Below are 18,843 nucleotides of genomic sequence, written 5' to 3' on the forward strand. Positions count from 1 at the left end.
AGTCTACTCTGAGATCCATATTAATTATATTTCAGTAGAACCAAGCCTGCCAAAACATAAACTGAAATTGCAGTCTGTCATATCAACACACAGATGATCTTAACATTTTTTATTTTATAGCATTTTAAATTTCAGAGAAAAGTGGAGATGCCCAACAAAATCAGGAGGATGGGGCCATCAGCTGAATGTTTTCTATTGTACCTTCGTATTGAAAATAAAGAGAAGAAATAAAAAGAATGGTAAAAATAAAAAAATAAAAAAATAGGACATAGGACAAAGAAACAGCAATATATCCATTACGTTAGATGGCCCACTTACTTCCTAAAGGGCTGATTACATGGGTACAACCAAAATATGTGATCGACCAGTACTGAACTCAATTCCTCTCCGGCAAGAGTATACTGAGTCCTAGTTAATTTGAATTTCTTATAAAAAACAACAACAACAGATTTTCGCAGCAAATATAGGCCTATTTCTAGGTCAAATTGGTTCACTGAGTTTGATACAATTTACATTCACCATCATAATCATCTATGAATACCTGGGTAATGTTTTATGGATTGGGATAAAAAAAAAAAAAATGGCAGACCTGTTGTTACCTATAAAAATCATTAGCACATGTTTTGAGGCTGTTAAATTTGAGGCCTGGCTCTGTAGGATAGCTGTTTCTTTCTTTCAGCTGTTTGCTTCAAGGTCAGAAAAAAAGCTGTAGATTGAAAAACTTTTCCCATCTATATTTGAAGAAAAATGGTTGAAAGATATATTGTTAAAAGCAAAAATTAAGATCACATATTCAAATCAAGCACAATTATGGCACTGAATCTTATGTTCTAGCAAAATTTTCAAGGAGTCAAAGATCAAAGGTTGCACAATTAAGAACAGGAATCCTCCCTCTGGCCGTTGAAGTCTATAGATTTAAAAACATCCAGGAGGACAACAGGTTGTGTGAAGTATGCAAGTTAGGAGAAGTTGAAAATGAATCACATCTTCCTTTGTATTGTCCATATGGTCATAATATTATGATGAGTTAAAAACTTCTATTTTAAATGAAATGTCTGTTCAAAATCCAGAAATGTTTTGGTGCTTGGATGATGACAAAATGGAATGGCTATTAAATTTGAATGCCTATGGGTTAGCTACTTTTGTTTCTCAAGCTTGGAAAAAACGTCAGGATGGTTTATTTGTTTAGTATTATTTGTAATTTATGCTGCTACTCTGATTTCTGCCTTTGTCTTTTCTTTATTTTCTAAATAATAGTGTCTTGAAAGCCTGTTTGGGCTGGTCATATTATTTATATATGACACAATAATAATAAAATAAAATAAAATAAAAAAACAATAATTTCACTTAAAAACTTTGAAGATATTGCATACATTCATTGTTTTCATAGCTTTATTGTTTTGTGAGGAAATTGTTGACACATATTGTTCAATTTCCTTCATAAATGCAAGAAATTAGGCTTTTTTTTGTCAATTTACATTTTTGAATTTTGAATTTTGCGAAAATTAAAATTAGATTAATAAGGAAAATGCATCACTTTCTTTGTCACTGTAATCATAGCAACCAAATAATATTTCTATAATGCAAAATCTAAGAAAATGTTGTCAAATATAAAATTGTTGACATCTTTCCACAGCTCATATGTCAATTTACAGGACAAAAATAAGTGAGAGCAAGTTTCACAATGTAATTCGCTTTTTATGTCACTTTTGTAAAAGATGCAGAATCATGCTGTACCATCACACTGAGCACTGAGCTAGGATGGTATCCGGCGCATGCGCGGTTTAGCTATTCAGCGTCGTTGCGTCACGTGACGCAGTGATGACAGCTCCGCCCCCCGGCTCGAGGCTTTTGTAAAGGGTCACGTTGCGCTGCAGCAGTGAAACAGGAGACCGCTCAGCATCCTCAGCACCCTCAGCACCCAGCTCACCTGCTCTCTCTGCAACACCCATCACTAGGTAAGAATGAACCCTGAACTGATCAATAAGACAGCTTCACACACTCTTCATGTGTTATCGATCATATACAGATGATAATAATGATGATGGGGATGTGATGCTGCTCAAGCTAACTTGATTTTCCAAGCTAGCAGGTAAGCCATGAATTTATTGCGACCGTTAGTAAAGTTACCTGTGGCTCGTGTGCCGTCGTCTTTCTTCGACAGAAAACCATTAACGTCCATCCCTCTTATAGGAAGTTTTATTTAATTTTATTCCATTTTACCGTCGAATTACGCAACAGGAAGGGCACAAAAGTGATGACCTTCAAGGATGAAAGGGGACAGACAAGAGCCTGTTGCGTCTGCCCTCTGTTAAATCAACACATCTTGCTGTTTTATGCGTTTTGTTAGTGTAAATGAGTAGTTATTAATCGGGATGGCAGCTGTGTCAGTGCCTGACACTGTGTACCTGCCCCTGAGCACGTAGACCACCGTGATGTGATGGAGGCGGGGCGGCCTGAGGAGGATTCATTAATATATCAAGCTTCACATATCAATGCTATTGTACAATCAGACTTCATTTTAAAAGCATAATAGCACTAGAACATCACATATTTAGATTCAGTTAATGTTCACACAGATGTGAATATGTGCTTCTTAGTCTTGGTCAGTCTAAACAAGCAGTTTAAATATGTGGGCTTGGACGTTGAGATAATATGAGGGGCATTTTTCACTATTTTCTAACATTTTATAGACCAAACGATTAATAAATTACACAATAATGAAGATTATAGTTAGTTGCGGTCCTAAATAGGAGTAAATAGAGCTGCAACCAACCATTATCTTCATCATTAATTAATCTTTTCTTGAAAACCCCCCATAAAAAACCCTCAAGATATTCACTTTACCATCAAAGAAGGCCAAGAAACCCATAAAATAATCACTTTTGACAGACTGGAAGCAGTGCATTTTTGGCATTGTTTGTTAAGAAAAAGGCTTAAATGAATTATAGATTAACATAATAGTTGCTCATTAATGTCGATCGACTAATAGATTAATTGACTAATTAATATTTTCATATTTTCATAGAGGTTCTTACATGAATGTAGGCTATTTGTACAATCAGTCATGATGTAAATCAGGACCGACTAGAGCCCTTTTGGTGCCCGAGGCGAAATTCAGATATGGAGCCAGATTAAGATTAAGATTTCATTAAATTTCCTTTTACAAAATTAACCAAAACACTGACAACGAAGACGATCTTGGGTAGATAATAATGAGAATAAATATGAAACAAAATTTTAATCATACCCTCTAAAACTAAGAAGAAATCAGGTTTGAATTATTAAAATGAAATCAAAATAAAACAAGAAGTATATTTTGAAGTTAAAAAGTGTAAGTTTAACGAAATGAACAAAATGCAAATTGGGTAAAAAGAAATCTCATTTATGTTGGGTTTTTTAAAAGAAGAAAATTAAAAACAGGTGGTAAGTTCAAACCCCCAGAACAATATAGCCCCGTAAACTGCAACATACATCAGACATCAAAAATCGTTTTAAGAGAAAAATTAAAATTTTTATTTTCATAGATAACAGGCTCTGATGTAAATCTCATAAGCATAACACAAGAATACAGGGTATATAACAAAAATTATGATTTATTTGAATGTTTATTAATAGCTTTACATCTACAGATTGTATTGTAATCAAGGGTAAAAACAGTTTTAATTTCAATCATCCATTTTCCTTCTCTGTATATTCAACTTGTCATGCAAATTGAAGATGAAACTAGAATGGCACTCGGAGAGCGCATACCTCTGCCAAGGTGCGTGACTTTAAAAACAGATCACAGCTGGCGGTACCTTGAGGTGGTCGGCTTATTATTAACACGGTGCGTTTCCGTGTAACGTATCGGCGGATGCCTCTCTCATTCAGCAGCCTTGTTATGTCTGTATAACGTTACACTACGTTATCTCTCATCCCGTCGTCTACCGCTTTTTTTCTTTCTCACCGCGGACGTCCAGGCGCTCCCACACCTTGGATTCTCGCCACACATCCACACACGTATCTCTCTGCTCTCAGAAGGAGGAAAAAAGGCGGGGTCATGCGTCATCAATGCGTCATCAACGCGTCATCAATTACACTGCGCATGTGTTATACCCTGTAATCTTAATGCTCAGGCTGATCAAATTCTTAAACAAATTCCTGAATCCGGATCGAATGGATTGTTCATTATGCTACCTTCCTTCCCTCCAAAATATTTCATTCAAATCCATTGCAAACTTTTGGAGTAATCCTGTTAATAGACAGACAGACAGACGGTGAAAACAATACCTCCTTCTAAGGCCTTTGGCCTTGGCGGAGGTAATAAAAGAGTACAGTGTACAAGTGTTTAAGAGGGAAATGTCACCGAGTGTAATCTGCACAATTTCACTAGTGTCAACGTTTTTCTGAATTGCCAATGCACGCAGCCTTGTCGTCCGGCTCAGCCTGTTGAGCTGCATGGGAAACAGTGCTCTTTCTAGCTCTGCCGGATCAAGGCCTGAGGATAGAAACAGCCCAAACACAGGAGGGTGCATCAGTTCCAAGGCCAGCAGCCCGTCTGGTAACAAAACGCAGCACTCCAAGCAGGCTTTTTACTAGCGTTGCCCTATAGGAGCCATTTCACCTCCTTAAAGCGCATGCAGCTTGCAATGTAGAGAAAAAAACAAGGTGGGTAAACAAATACAGACAAGGCAACTAGAAATATCATATTTTCTTTTCCATGCTCTCCTTATTCACATGCTTACCATTATAATAGTAGCTAGCTATCAATAAATGTCACATGTGCCTGCCACTGCCTACAGCCAAATACTAGGCAAATATAGTATGCAAGCTTCAAATATATTGCAGTTTAATGCTTGCAGTAATGCTTCAAGATTTTGCATGATTGCTATAAATGTAGATTCTGGATTGAGTTGGATGTATTTGTGGCCTCCATCTGCATCCTGGGTTTGTAAGTGAGCCTATGCAGCATCAGTTTTACAGAGGATTGACTGACTGTTGTAGATTGATATAATCATCCTGTCCTTTCTAAGGTGAAAGCTTAAAGTACATAGATCGGAGTGGTATAAATGTGAATTTTAAGTAATTTTTCCCTTTAATGCATGACTATCTGGTCTGCAGTATGATTGCTGTGCACTGCATTTGACTGATGTTTATTGAGAGTGTTGTTTAACATGCAGTGATCACAGTTTTGAGTGGTTCTGCATGACGCCACAGTAGGGAGTTGACTGTTGCATCTTGATGTCGCAGTACAGAAATGGTGTTTGTCTTGTTGAGGTCAACCACTGTGCAACAGGCTGGAGTAAGGGTGGGCGATACATCGAATATAGTCGATGTATCGCGGCTTGTCCCATAAAATGACTATATCGCGAACATCGACCACAAATTGTTATTTCACAAATATTATTTTAGGCCATATCGCCCAGCCCTAGGCTGGAGTGGAAATCTCAGCTGTCACTCCATCTCATCTCTTATATATTTCTCAAATTTCATCCTGTTAAGAAAATATTCCAAATCATTTTTTTTAATGCCTACTCCAAAAATATATTGCCTGTCATTGTTCACAATGCTATAATCATGCAGTGATGTCCTTCATCAGAAGATAACTACTGCACACTGTATGGAAGATAAACCTTGTCACAAGCGGTAGTGTCTGTAGGTTGCTACCTCAAGTCATGTCAGAGTGACATTTTTGAGCAGGGTGCATTTTTGCTGATAAGGAAGATGAATCTTCAAACAAGCATTTCAGTGTTTGCACTGCTGAAGTGCCCTTGAGCAAGCGGAAACTTACATTCTTTCCTTTGTCTTAAGAGATTAATAGGCCACCAGAAATCAATGTTTAAATTTTTTGAAACTTGTACTGTATATAGGGCTGTCAATCAATTAAAATATTTAAACACATGATTGTCCATGATTAATTGCGATTAATCACACATTTTTCTGTTCATCTGTTCTAAATGTACCTTAAAGGGAGGTTTGTCAAGTATTTAATATCAACCTGGGAGTGGGTAAATATGCTTGCCTTATGCAAATGTATCTATAGATTTATTATTGGAAATCAATTAACAACACAAAACAATAAAAAGAGGTTGTACGCACTGCTGAAGCATCTCATCTTTTTATCAATGCAGTTACTACATCAAAGTTTAAATGCCACACTCATTAAGTGTGTGGCCTTTGCTGTGCGATGTAGCACTACCACTTGATGTATCCCAAATATCAATATTTTTCATAAAAATGTAATAATATTTGTACTTTTAACTTTTGATGTTAGTGGAGGCTTTGTCTATTTCACTTTAGAACACTGCAGGAGGACTTATAACTAAACTCAACACCATCACTCATCCAATAGTGCATCCGTCAATAGATGTCAATATATCTTTACAGTTCGTGTTCCTCCATTTTGTTACCAAAATGGCACTGACCAGACAGGTTCACTGTGTGATGTTTCCACCAGGCCTTTCAAAGCTGTCACCAGCTTGGAGTGGCCAGTTGTGATGAAGGATAACTTAATTTTCAGGGCATAGAGGATTTAAAATGCCTCGACCCATTTTGTTTTTAGGGTTTTCATTAAGGATGTTCATAATTAACCGTTTAAACGTTAATCGACATTAAGCATTTTAACTGATTAACGCTATCGGTTAAAACGGTTAAAAGTAATAATTATAATTAATTAAAAAGCTGAGCGGCTCGTCACTTTAAGGAGAAAAGCTGGTCCACCTTAACACCCCACCTTAAGAAGCGAAGCCAGAGTTGCAGGATAAAGAAAGTCGAGCGGAGCGGAGGAGTTGTAGTTTCGTAGCATTTATTCAGCGACAAATAAACTGTACACACACTGCTACACCTACGTTCACCGCTATAACGCCACCAACAACCCCACACTCCCCTCCGTCACACACACGGACACTCGTTAAAGTTACGTCGTGCTGACAGACTGTATGTGTATGGCGGAGGCGGCGAGCAAGAAGGCTCCGGCAATGCTAGAGCTGCTAACGTAGCACAAATACACATACTGTTTATCAGGCAATCGCTACCGTTAATCCAGGCAGACAGAGTGTGGTTATGCCGGGCAGACACACAGCTGACAACCTGCTAAACTAAACTAAATGTGCGGTGGGGACTTTTACTGGGAAAGTGGCTGCATGTCCGCGACACTACACGCAGTAGCGTGGCTGCTAACGCTCCCGGAAGGGTGAACTGGGGACTCAGTTGTCTGTTGTGCTCATACACTGCAGCTGGCGCGAGGCATAAATCTTGTCGGTTAACGGTTAATAATCGGTTAACGAGGGTCGGTTAACGGTTAAGAAAGCTTCTTTTTGTACACCACTTGAGGAAATTAAGTATAGTGCAGTATACTTAAATAAATCAGTCAATCAGTTTCATTAAAGGATAAAAAACGCTCACTCTTCCCTTGATTGATCATCTGTATCATTCAGAGTCTCTTAGCACAAATCTGCAGTGCTAGGGCCCTGCAGTAGGTGATAATTATTTAGTGTGCTCAACAAACTGGAGCTTTGTGTTGTTGTCAAGAAATAAACTCTTGTTCTTTGATTCTGAGAACTGAGACTGTAAACAAAACCTAATATTCACAGTCGATGTTTTAAATACCTGAAATTTTTTTTGTTCAAAATGACTGCCACAGCATCATATTTTGGTTGTGTCATCCTGTTTGGATATTTATTCATTGGATTGATTTGCCTACCAAATGACAGAATGTGTTCAGAAGTAGAAAGTAGATTTATATATTTAACCGCGATTAATTGCATGATTGTCCATAGCTAATAGCATTAATCGCAAATTATTCACACATTTTTTATCTTTTCAAAATGTACCTTAAAGGGATATTTGTCAAATATTTGACAAAATAACATGAGAGTGGGCAGATATGCTTGCTTTTATATTTATTATTGGAAACCAATTAACAACACAAAACAATGACAAATATTGTCCAGAAACCCTCACAGGTACTGCATTTAACATGAAAAAATATGCTCAAAGGGCAACAACAGTGTGTCAGTGTGCTGACTTGACTATAACTTGCCCCAAACTGCATGTGATTATCATAAAGTGGGCATGACTGTAAAGGGGAGACTCGTGGGTACCCATAGAACCCATTTTCATTCACATATCTTGAGGTCAGAGGTCAAGGGACCCCTTTGAAAATGGCTATGACAGCTTAGAGCGTTATTTAGCCTCCTACGTGACAAGCTAGTATGACATGGTTGATACCAATGGATTCCTTAGGTTTTCTAGTTTCATATGATAACAGTATCTTCACTTTAGCTTTAAAACTGAGCCCGCTACAACCTAAAAAGTTGTGTTAATGCATTAAAGAAATTAGTGGCGTTAAAACGAATTTGCGCTAACTTTGACAGCCCTAGCCTAAATAAACAGTAAACATTTTTAACAGTGTACGTGTTAACTGGTGTGTTGTCACCAAACCTGCTCGAGGCTGATCATATATCAGAGGCAGGTCACATGCACACAGCAGGGCATTGTTCTTCAAGGTCCTCTTTTTATGCCTTCAGGCAATATAAAAGATGGGTGACCGGAACCATTTCCAGCCATCATTGTTGTCTTTTAGCTACATGTTGCCTATTTAGAAGAGGACGTTTTTGTGTTAAAACATATTTGGAAACTTTCCTTTGTGTTTGACTGAACATTGCATAAAATATAGATTCCACGTTGCCTTGCAAATCATTTTGCAATGTTTCCTCAGCAGAAATCCAGCCACACTGGACCAAAAGTCAGTGAAAATGTATTGTTGAAGCACGCAGGTGCTTCACAAAAGATAGCAGATATTTGCTGAGAATTAGTTTTGTCTGGCTTTAACAGTGGAGCAGGGCTGTACACACACAAACATACCAAAGTCCCACACTTCATACCTGTGCCCTTGGGTTGGCCTTTATCAAGTGCAAATAGCCTCTCTTATTCACTGGAGAGGTCTGAATGTACTTTATGCTCCTGGTCTAACTGTTGCTCTCCAGGGACGTATTGTCCCCTGCAGGCCTGGCCTCTTTCATTTCACCTGCATGTAGAATATAACTATTAGCAGTCGGGGTGTAAGAAAATATCGATACTCAATGTTTTGTGATACTGTATCGATTCTCAAAACACTGTATACATTTTTAATTAATAGTTTACACGCAAAGATAAACTCAGTCAATACTTTATTTCATTTGCAAAGAGATGCGTCCTCAGTGTGTTTGCCCTCTCAAAGTAGTGCTATGATGTTGGATGTTACAGGGACTGTGATAAATGCAAATGCAGATCCCACTGTTTTGATTGCATAAAAAAGTCAACTTTAATTAACTCAGATTTTATGCATATGGCTGTGTGTTCTTTACACTACGACGATTAAAAAATCTCAATATATCGCCTTACTTACAGTATCGCAATATATCGCAATATATTGAATCGTCACCCCTGTATCATGACACGTATCACATCGCCAGATTCTTGCCAATAGAGTGCTCCAGGGATGACGTATTTTTGTAGACCAACCAGGAATATAGCATTGCCCTGGTTCACTCGACAAAAAGCCAATGGGATTTTTCCATTGGGTTTTGGATTATTGCAGAAAATAAGCTCTGTGGCAAACACACGTTTATGATACTTACACATTTTGTTGAGCAAGATAATCTCCACAAATGAACATCACTTTTATGATTTTTGAAGTGTAAATGCAATCACCAGAAGTAAAAAGCTAATGCTAGGCTATAAACGAACTACACCATGGTCGCATCAGCGCAATATACACAACGAGGCTGTAAAGGAGGACGAATCGGCGGCTTGATGACGTTTAGTAGTCTCATTTAGCCACCTTTTTTAAGACACATAAGGCTTCAAAATTCACGAGTGGGGTATTTATTGATGTATTCTATGTCGTAGAACAAAACATTGAAATCTCTTCAGCTTGTGTTAACCGCAGACTTTATTTCAGGCATCTGACTAAAAACCCATTAAAAAAACCCCATTGACTTCCAGATGAGGGAACTGGAAGTGCTAAAATGCTAACTCATTTCCGTGTTTTAGGACTCATTCTTGTAGTACTCTATACGCAGCCCTAATTCGCAGTGAGCTGTGCTTGACAGTTGTGTTTTGGTACCCGCACACTGTTTTCATTGAGAGGCCAGTGTGTGCTCTAAAGGTTGTTATCTCACAGCTTTAAGCTGAGGATTAACACAGAGGATATAGAAAATGTCAGACAGTGTCCTACCACAGAAAACCAGCCTCAGTTGGGAATCCACTGGTCATGTGGTTTATTGTTGAGCTATGCTAAACCCTCCTATTAGCATATTTTTTTGTGTTACATGATGCAGTTGCTTTATATTGTAAAATCCAGGGTCTCCACATTATGATTTTCCTCTTTGTGCTGATAAAATACTATTTATCCATACAATATATTTGTTACTAAAGAAGTTGCGGTCACCCATCAAACAGATTCATCTATAGTCGATCCAATATTACGGCACATGGCAGAGTACTTGAGACAAAGCTATAACCAGTGACGTCGTTCGCTGGGAGTGGCTTGTCAACCGGTGCAGTCGACCAGAGAGAGAAGTCACACCTTGTTCCCTGGCAGAGCCCGCATTAGTGGGAGTGATGCGTTTAAGGGATGTGTGAAAATGGGAATTTACAAACCCCATGCGGGCTCATCTTGTATGTGTCCAGTAACAGTATGCCTCCATGATCACAGCAGGAGGTTTGAAGAAAACTAGATGGGGTGATAAAAACGTGGAAACAAATCATGTATTAAAGGAAAAAGGAGTGCTTGTTAAATGTGCAGTGCACAAAGAGAGGTATAATGACGTTAAAGGAAAACAGGAGAAGGCAGAGTGTTGCTGAGTCCTGCAGCTACTGTATGAAGAGGACTGGCAGCAGAGTATATAGGAGACCTGTTACGTAATGGTCCCTCTCTGTCTTCTGTGCTTGGAGTGGGGTGGGGAGGGGTTACATAACTGCTTATTTACACCAGAGTGAAGAACGGAACAAAATAATCTGGTTTGAAGCGCATTCATGCATGTTTGCACGTTGTGACAGCGCTGCTGCTGCCACCAAGATGGCCAGACATCATATCAAAGAGAATTTTTTTCTTTGTGTTCAAACAGTCAACCCCAGATGGTATGTCAATTTCTGTCTATTTATATCTGACTCTTATTTTCTCTCAGGAAGCACATCTTCTGCTCATAGTCATTGGTTTTATCACGACTTGCACGCTCACACGCTGGGTCCTTGGATTGTGTGACATCTTGTAGGAATTTTGACATTTTCCCCCATCCTCCCGCCCTCAGTGAGAAGAGCCTAGTGTTGCAGCGAGGTAGCCATGTTGTAGACAATAGAGGGACAAAAAAATGAGGCCAGTGCTGGGCGGTCCTCCAGGTCGACACACCGTGAAACAATGTGACCTCTTCATGGCTTTTTCTCCTCTCTCTTTCAGTCACCATGACTCACCAGTATCCCGCACTGACTCCTCAGCAGAAGAAGGAGCTGCAGGACATCGCTGAGAGGATAGTAGCACCAGGAAAAGGCATCCTTGCAGCTGATGAATCCACCGGTATGAGTGTGTGTGGTTGCAATGTTATAACATCCCTTTTTTGTGAAGTACATACTAGAGAAACAATATGATGAAATTCAGCAATACTGTTCTACTGTTCATCAAGTCTGTCTTAATTTGAGTCCTGTATGTATCGTCTACAGGCAGCATGGGGAAACGTTTGAACCCCATCGGGGTTGAGAACACAGAGGAGAACAGGCGCCGCTACCGGCAGCTGCTGTTCACAGCTGACCAGCGCATTGACAACTGTATCGGAGGGGTCATCTTCTTCCATGAAACCCTCTACCAGAACACAGACGATGGCACTAACTTCGCCAAGCTCATCCAAGACCGCGACATTGTTGTTGGCATCAAGGTAAACAATGTTCAATGCCGCAATCGATAACTTTAGTCATATTTAAACCTCCAGAGTAGACTTCTTTAGTCGGGAAATAGTGGGCTTCATCACCTGAATCAGTGATTCTCAAAGTGGGGTCCTCTGTCAGGGGATTCGCAAAATAATTAGCTATAAATTATAAAATTGTGTTATGTCATTAAAAAGTACATATCTACACATGGAGACCATTTGTGCCATTAAAACAAGCATATTGTGTCCATTACTGTCACCCACGTTAGCTTTGGGCCAATAGAAACTCATGAATTAGTAACTTAATAAATGAATTTGACTAATTAAATATGACGACAGTGACTGTATATCGAACAAAAAACAAAGTAGTGTTAACATGATTCAAATTGAAATGTGTTTCTGTTTATCTCTATCAAACAGGTCTGAAGTATTTAGGTTGAAAAGTTTAAGAATACAAATAGTTCCAAAGGCATCTAAGAGTACAAAATGGTAGTAGCATTATGCTTAATCAAAAACACTGTCTGTTTGTTTGGCTGGTAAAACTAGAAAGGCTCCTATAATGTACATGAAACACAGACTCGTTGTCAGCATGTTTAGACATCCATAACAGCAGATCAGGTTGAGAGGACGAACTGTGTGAAAGAGCGAAGAGGGATTTTGTATCAGATGCTCTACATCAGTGGTTCTCAAACTTCTTTCACCAAGTACCTCCTCAGAAAATATTTGGCTCTCCAAGTACCACCATTATGACCGATGTTAAAATACAGTAGCGTAGGCCTACCCTATTCAGCAATGCACAGTTCACGCAGGAGGCAAATTTATTCCTAATAAGAATATTACTTATTGTTGACTTTTGTCAAAGGGGTAGCACTAGAACTGGCACTTAAACTCTTCGACACAACTCTCACACTACGCAAGGGGCAGCCCCTCACACTAGGCCTGCACGATATGAGGAACATATGCGATGTGCAATAATACTGTTCAATATTGCGATGACGATATGACTTGCGATAAATAAACAAATATTGAAGTGTGCATATTAGCTATACATATACATATACTGTATTTTATATATAACTAGGCTAAATGTTGTTTCTAGAGCAGCAACAGTAATGGTTTGCAATAGCAAAGTCACCATATAAACTCCTTAATATCTCACTGGAAACAATCTAAAATGTTAATAAAATAAATCACATTACTGACATGAAAATACTAAGTGAAGTTTATAAAGACCGAAGAACACAGACTTCAGTCAGTGTCAGTCTTTCCTCCTGTCCTCTGTCCTCCTGTCCTCCTCCCTCTGCTGTAGCCACCATTAGGGCTGATAGAGGGAAGAGGGGCTGTTTGGTTTCAGCCAGCTGATGAGTTTACAAGTAAGATATGTGGCAAACTAACCTAAACAGTGAGACTACCCGGCCTACTGCCAGCTTTAGTTTTAGCTGGTGTAGCCGAGGGTGACGGTGCTCCGATACTTTTTGAAGGTAATAAATTAATATACCATGGAGGCTCCGTAGTCTGCAGCGCATCACCGCTTCACGTCTTTCGTTCCTCCCTTCACAATAAATTCCCCGGACACTGAACACTGGATCACTGCTGACCAGGGAACTAAAGTCAGTCAGAACTCAACTAAATAACTTACACGTGTTTACAGTTAGCTGTTAGCTGCCGAACTAACGCGCTGTGCCTGTCTAAAGCGGCAGAGGACAGATTGAAGGAAGAGCAGATTGAAACGGCGCTTTCCTTTAACCATTTCATCATGTTTATGCTTGTTGAACAGGTGTAATAATAACGTGTCTTGGCTTTACACTTGCAAAGTTTTATTGAACTTACGATTGGTTGTAGCCGTCTCAACCGGGGCTCTCTGATCAGTTGATCACAAACACAGTGTGTTGATGTGAGTGGAGAGCTCCGACAGCGCAGCAGAGGAGAGGATGCAGCTTTAGCCCGGCGGCCAGTTTAATACCTAGTTACGTTAACCATCCATACATATGATTTTATTCATCGCCATTCAGACAGCCTTTTGCGATGTGTTCATCGCGCATGTTCATATGATGATGATGAAAAATACAGATGACGATGAAAAATACGATTTATAGGTCAGCCCTATTTCTTAATATTTTTTTTGAATATTTCAGAGACTCCTCCGCGTACCACTACAAAGAGCTGGTGGTACGCGAGCTCTTAATACTGGTACCACAGTTTGAGAACCACTGCTCTACATGATATAGAAAACAAAATATGTCCCTTTATATATGCAAACATTGGCGTACTTGAGAATTTGAATTTACATTTTTGTGTGATATCACATGTGCATTATTTTAAACAATTTCTGCTTCCCTCTCTAAAGGTGGACAAGGGTGTTGTGCCCCTCGCTGGAACAAATGGAGAGACCACCACTCAGGGTAGGAGTCATTATAGAAACACACTGGCTCTGTTCAGACCTGTAGGCTAGTGGGAAGACACCCAAAATCTTGAGATACCCTACCGGAGGTAGAACAAAGCACAACAATGTTTTTCATATTCTCTTAGGTCTCCTACATATGAAATGGATTCTTGTATAAAATTATTTATATACAGGCTGGCGGGTGTCAGCTCTGTGCAAAGCACCGGAACAAAAACACCGTCACATCTCTGACAGTATGATGATAATGTACTTTGCGTGCCTAGTCTGTAGCCTATAGATAAAATCTATTTTAATACAATACAGTTGTACCGACAGAATACAGTAGAGCACAGAAGCCGTTTCCATGCTGCGAGGCAAACTAGCTCTCGCGTCTGCCTGTCTATTCACCTGAGGAGCGCAGAGACCTGCGTATCCCAGCGCGACGTCAGTAGAGTATGCGGTCCTTATTATGGCCCAGGACACATTCACATACCCACTGCTAAAAGAATGTGGCCATATGTGGCCCAGACCACCTCTGAATGTGGTCTAAACGATTGGCTCTCAATGCGTCTTGAGTGCGTTCACACCTTTACTTAGAGCTGTCGACTTGTGAGCCGATCACTCAGGATGCTGAACAGGGCCAGACTCTCAAGGCATCACAAACATTACAAAAAAATACCCTGCTGTGGTTGTGATGGATGTTTCTGTGTATGTGTTGGAGTGTAGGTCTGGACGGGCTGTCTGAGCGCTGTGCGCAGTACAAGAAGGACGGCGCAGACTTCGCCAAGTGGCGCTGTGTGCTGAAGATCAGCGAAACCACGCCGTCTGAGCTGGCCATCTTTGAGAATGCTAATGTTCTGGCACGATATGCCAGCATCTGCCAGCAGGTTGGTGTGAGATTACTGAGGATGTTATATAGTTAGGTTAGAGATAAATATTCCCTCTGTTTTTTAATTGATTTGTGATTACATCTTGGGATTTGAGGACACTATTGGGCAACATAATAAACTGGTAGTGTGTTTGTTAAACTTATACTTTGTAATGTCTCCTAGAATGGTATTGTTCCTATTGTGGAGCCTGAGATCCTTCCTGATGGAGACCATGACCTGAAGCGTTGCCAGTACGTCAGTGAGAAGGTGAATTTACTATACATACAGTAACTCAAACCACTGTACACGTCTTGAAAAGTTTCTAATTCACTATATGTTAGCAACATATTAGCCCTTTGACATTCATATGTCTCTTTCCTGCTGCTAGGTCCTAGCTGCAGTGTACAAGGCTCTGTCAGACCACCATGTGTACCTGGAAGGGACACTGCTGAAACCCAACATGGTCACAGCTGGACACTCCTGCCCCACCAAGTACAGCGGCGAGGAAATCGCCATGGCTACCGTCACCGCCCTGCGCCGCACCGTGCCTCCTGCTGTCACAGGTCAGAAACAAATAAATATAAGAAACAAAAGTTGATTGGGTTGGATCCGTACGATATGTAAGTGAAGTGTGTATGTAGTATGTCTAGACCCTGACGCATCAAACCGACGGTCGGCCTTTGGACAGTTTGGGGCTGTCAGTGAGCGTCCGTCGGCCTAGTCTGCCCATGTTGGAGGTTTTTAGGCCGATTCTGCATGTTGAATCGGCGGCGGCTCCCATCGGTGAGAGAAATCACTCTGATTGGCTGTTCAGTTTAAATGTATCAGTGCACGAAAAGAGAAACGGAAGTGAGGAAAGCAAGCCAACGAGTAAAGTCAAGAAGGCAAACACAGAAGGCTCTTCTCATTTTTCCTCTTCATCTCTTCTGATCAATCAAATACACAGATATTTTCACACTAACATGGCAATCTAGTATGAAGCTAAGTGGTGAGTGAGAGTAGGGGTATTATCAAAAATGACTAGATCCCCTACAACTGGCATGTATTGCTTTTAAGCCACCCCGCCGGCATGAGACTCGCTTTGGCATTTCCTTCTCTCCCTCTTTCCTTACGGCTCCTCTCACAGATATAGACACGTACGTCACAGACCACTCCCCTGGGCGAGTGTGTGCAGGGTTTTTCCTGCATAGAGAATTACGAGGCAGCCGCCTTCGTCAAATTTCGCCCCGCCTCCAGCTCTCGACAAAACTCTGACGGGTGTCTTCATAGAAAACACTATTTTCTAACAAGCATTGCCCTTGATGGATTTTTGGCATTTGTAACTGCATTTGCGGCATTACGCCGTTGTGTTGGCGCTGTAACAAACAGCACAGTGAACCAGAAAAGCCGCTGCCAAAACTGCCAAAGAGGAAGAAACGAGCTGTCTGTTTTAGTTTTCGGCCGGATCGCTGCAAAGCAGGAGCAGCAGCGCTACCGCTGGTAACGTTTTCGTCAACACAGCAAAAAAACACTAAAGTAAACAGAACTCCTTTTCCCTCCCGTTTGATGTTTTTATGTAGTTTTATATCACCAGTTAGCGTTTATAAATGCCGTTGCAAGCGGCAGTCTGCGTTTGTGAAAGCCGTTCCATGCACCTCCTTACATGTGTGCCATGAACAGTTTCATAATGAACCGAAAATACTTTTACATTTCTCAGCGGGTGGGCTGGCTGGCCCTCACCGGGCACATTTCCTCCGCGACATACATTATTTAGTTAGTTGCATGAAGTTTAAAACCAGTTTTTCTTTTTCAAAAGAATTTCCTTGAAGCAACGGCTCCATTTAAAAGATTTAATTAAAGTAAATATGTTTTCGTCATTCATTTATTGCTGGGAATTGTTATGTCTAAGTTGAATTGTGTGCTTGCTTGCAGACAAATTTCCCATTTTTGTGTGTTTAACTGACCTGCTGCACTCTGACTCTAGAGTACATTAGCTTAGCATTTAATTGGATGTGTACAAGTTGAATGCTCCCTGTATTTATGTATAATTAGTGCCAAATGACGATACAGCACTTTCTGGAAAATGACATAAGAAATTATTAGGACATTAGAGATTTACGGACCCGTAAAATAAAGCATTACCACGTATTACGTTATGTATTGCAAGAGGATGTATCAATATATATTGCCAGTTATTTCTTTGTCCCACCCTCAGATATTAAGAAAGCCATTCAGAGTTTAACTGGTGTATGACATCAGGTTTGAGAAGATAAATAACGTGTGTGTATTAGCTTATTTCTGTTTTGTTTTTTTCTCAGGAGTGACATTCTTGTCAGGTGGCCAGTCCGAAGAAGAGGCCAGCGTGAACCTTAACGCCATTAACAACTGTCCGCTCGCCAAGCCCTGGGCCCTGACTTTCTCCTACGGCCGCGCCCTGCAGGCCTCTGCCCTGAACGCATGGAGAGGAGAGCTGACCAACGAGAAGGCCGCCACCGAGGAGTTCATCAAACGTGCTGAGGTCAGACAAAACCATGAACCGTAAAATGAAACTGAAACTTCCTTTGTGCAATATCGTTAATCAATTTCTTTTTTGTCTGTTCTTCAGGCAAACAGTCTGGCTGCACTCGGCAAGTATGAGTCTTCTGGAACTTGTGCTGCCGCAGGAAAATCCCTCTACGTGGCTAATCACGCCTACTAAACATCTACCACATTCAACTGTGGCCTAGTTATAGTCTTATATCTGCTCTGCCATTCCCCCTCACTCCTCTATCAATCACAGGCCTGCGCTGTCTACTGTACTTTAGAGTTGTCAGAGTTATTGAAATTACATGATTAGATATGTGTATTTAAAAACATAATGTGAAACTACCATACTAAAGGGAACAGGCTTGTTTTTTTCTCTATTTAACCAAACAAATCAAAACAGCTTTGAGACAATTTATGACTGAAAACAATTTTGTGTCATGTCAGAGATAGGTAGTCAGAGGCTGCAAAGTATTAACAATAGATCAATATAATCAGTCAATTCAAGCCTCTTCGTAACTGCTCCTGTCTCAACACCCAGTGCTGTGTCCGTTTCTCCCCCACATGATGAATCTTGAGCCACTCCCAAGCAGGGAGGTGTGTGTGTTGGTGTTTCGGCTCATCTTTAAAACGCTTTACTAGCATCCTCCCCGACAGTGGGACCAGCCGATTATTAGTGGCATCCGTTAGGGGACAAGAGGACAAGACAAACAGTGTGAAGACTTTTCAGATTGAGTTGATCTTTTGAGCGACTGTCCAAAAGTGTGGTGTGCTTATTGTGCTTTCAGAAAGCCGTAGCTCCAGCAGAGGTCAGTAGACCCTTACCAGGATTCATCCTAATGATTCATCCTAACCTTTCTGTTCACACGCTTCTAATCACCACTAATCACAGAAACATCTTGTGTGTCTAATCTCAGTATAACATTATCTTTAAATTACACACAGTAATTAATGTATTCAGTTGTGTGAAGGTGTCGATATTATGTGATGCTTGTGTGTCATTCCCCTCCCTCCCCCCAAGCCCGCCCCACAGGAAGAGAAGATGGTTTCTATTGACATAATGTGGACCAATATGTGGGGTTAGCAGCGGGGGAAACAGTCACTGCTGTGTTTGAATACTGTGATGTTTGTGATGTTAATATTGTTCTTGAAGCACTTGGTGTGTCAAATAGTGGAGAAAAATAAACTAAAACATTAAAAACTA

General features: G+C 40.3%; 1 protein-coding gene across 1 annotated transcript; it reads left to right on the forward strand.

Moving 5' to 3' along the window:
* The first annotated feature begins 1,815 nt into the window (after positions 1-1,815).
* aldocb (aldolase C, fructose-bisphosphate, b) lies at positions 1,816-18,843 on the forward strand. Its single transcript, XM_037748783.1, has 9 exons — positions 1,816-1,958; positions 11,423-11,539; positions 11,683-11,894; positions 14,233-14,287; positions 14,995-15,155; positions 15,321-15,404; positions 15,526-15,700; positions 17,435-17,634; positions 17,722-18,843. The coding sequence occupies exons 2-9, from the start codon at positions 11,428-11,430 to the stop codon at positions 17,812-17,814; spliced, it is 1,092 nt and encodes a 363-aa protein (XP_037604711.1). The 5' UTR covers positions 1,816-1,958; positions 11,423-11,427; the 3' UTR covers positions 17,815-18,843.

Source organism: Sebastes umbrosus, chromosome 17 (genome assembly GCF_015220745.1).
Source record: "Sebastes umbrosus isolate fSebUmb1 chromosome 17, fSebUmb1.pri, whole genome shotgun sequence".
NCBI lineage: Eukaryota > Metazoa > Chordata > Actinopteri > Perciformes > Sebastidae > Sebastes > Sebastes umbrosus.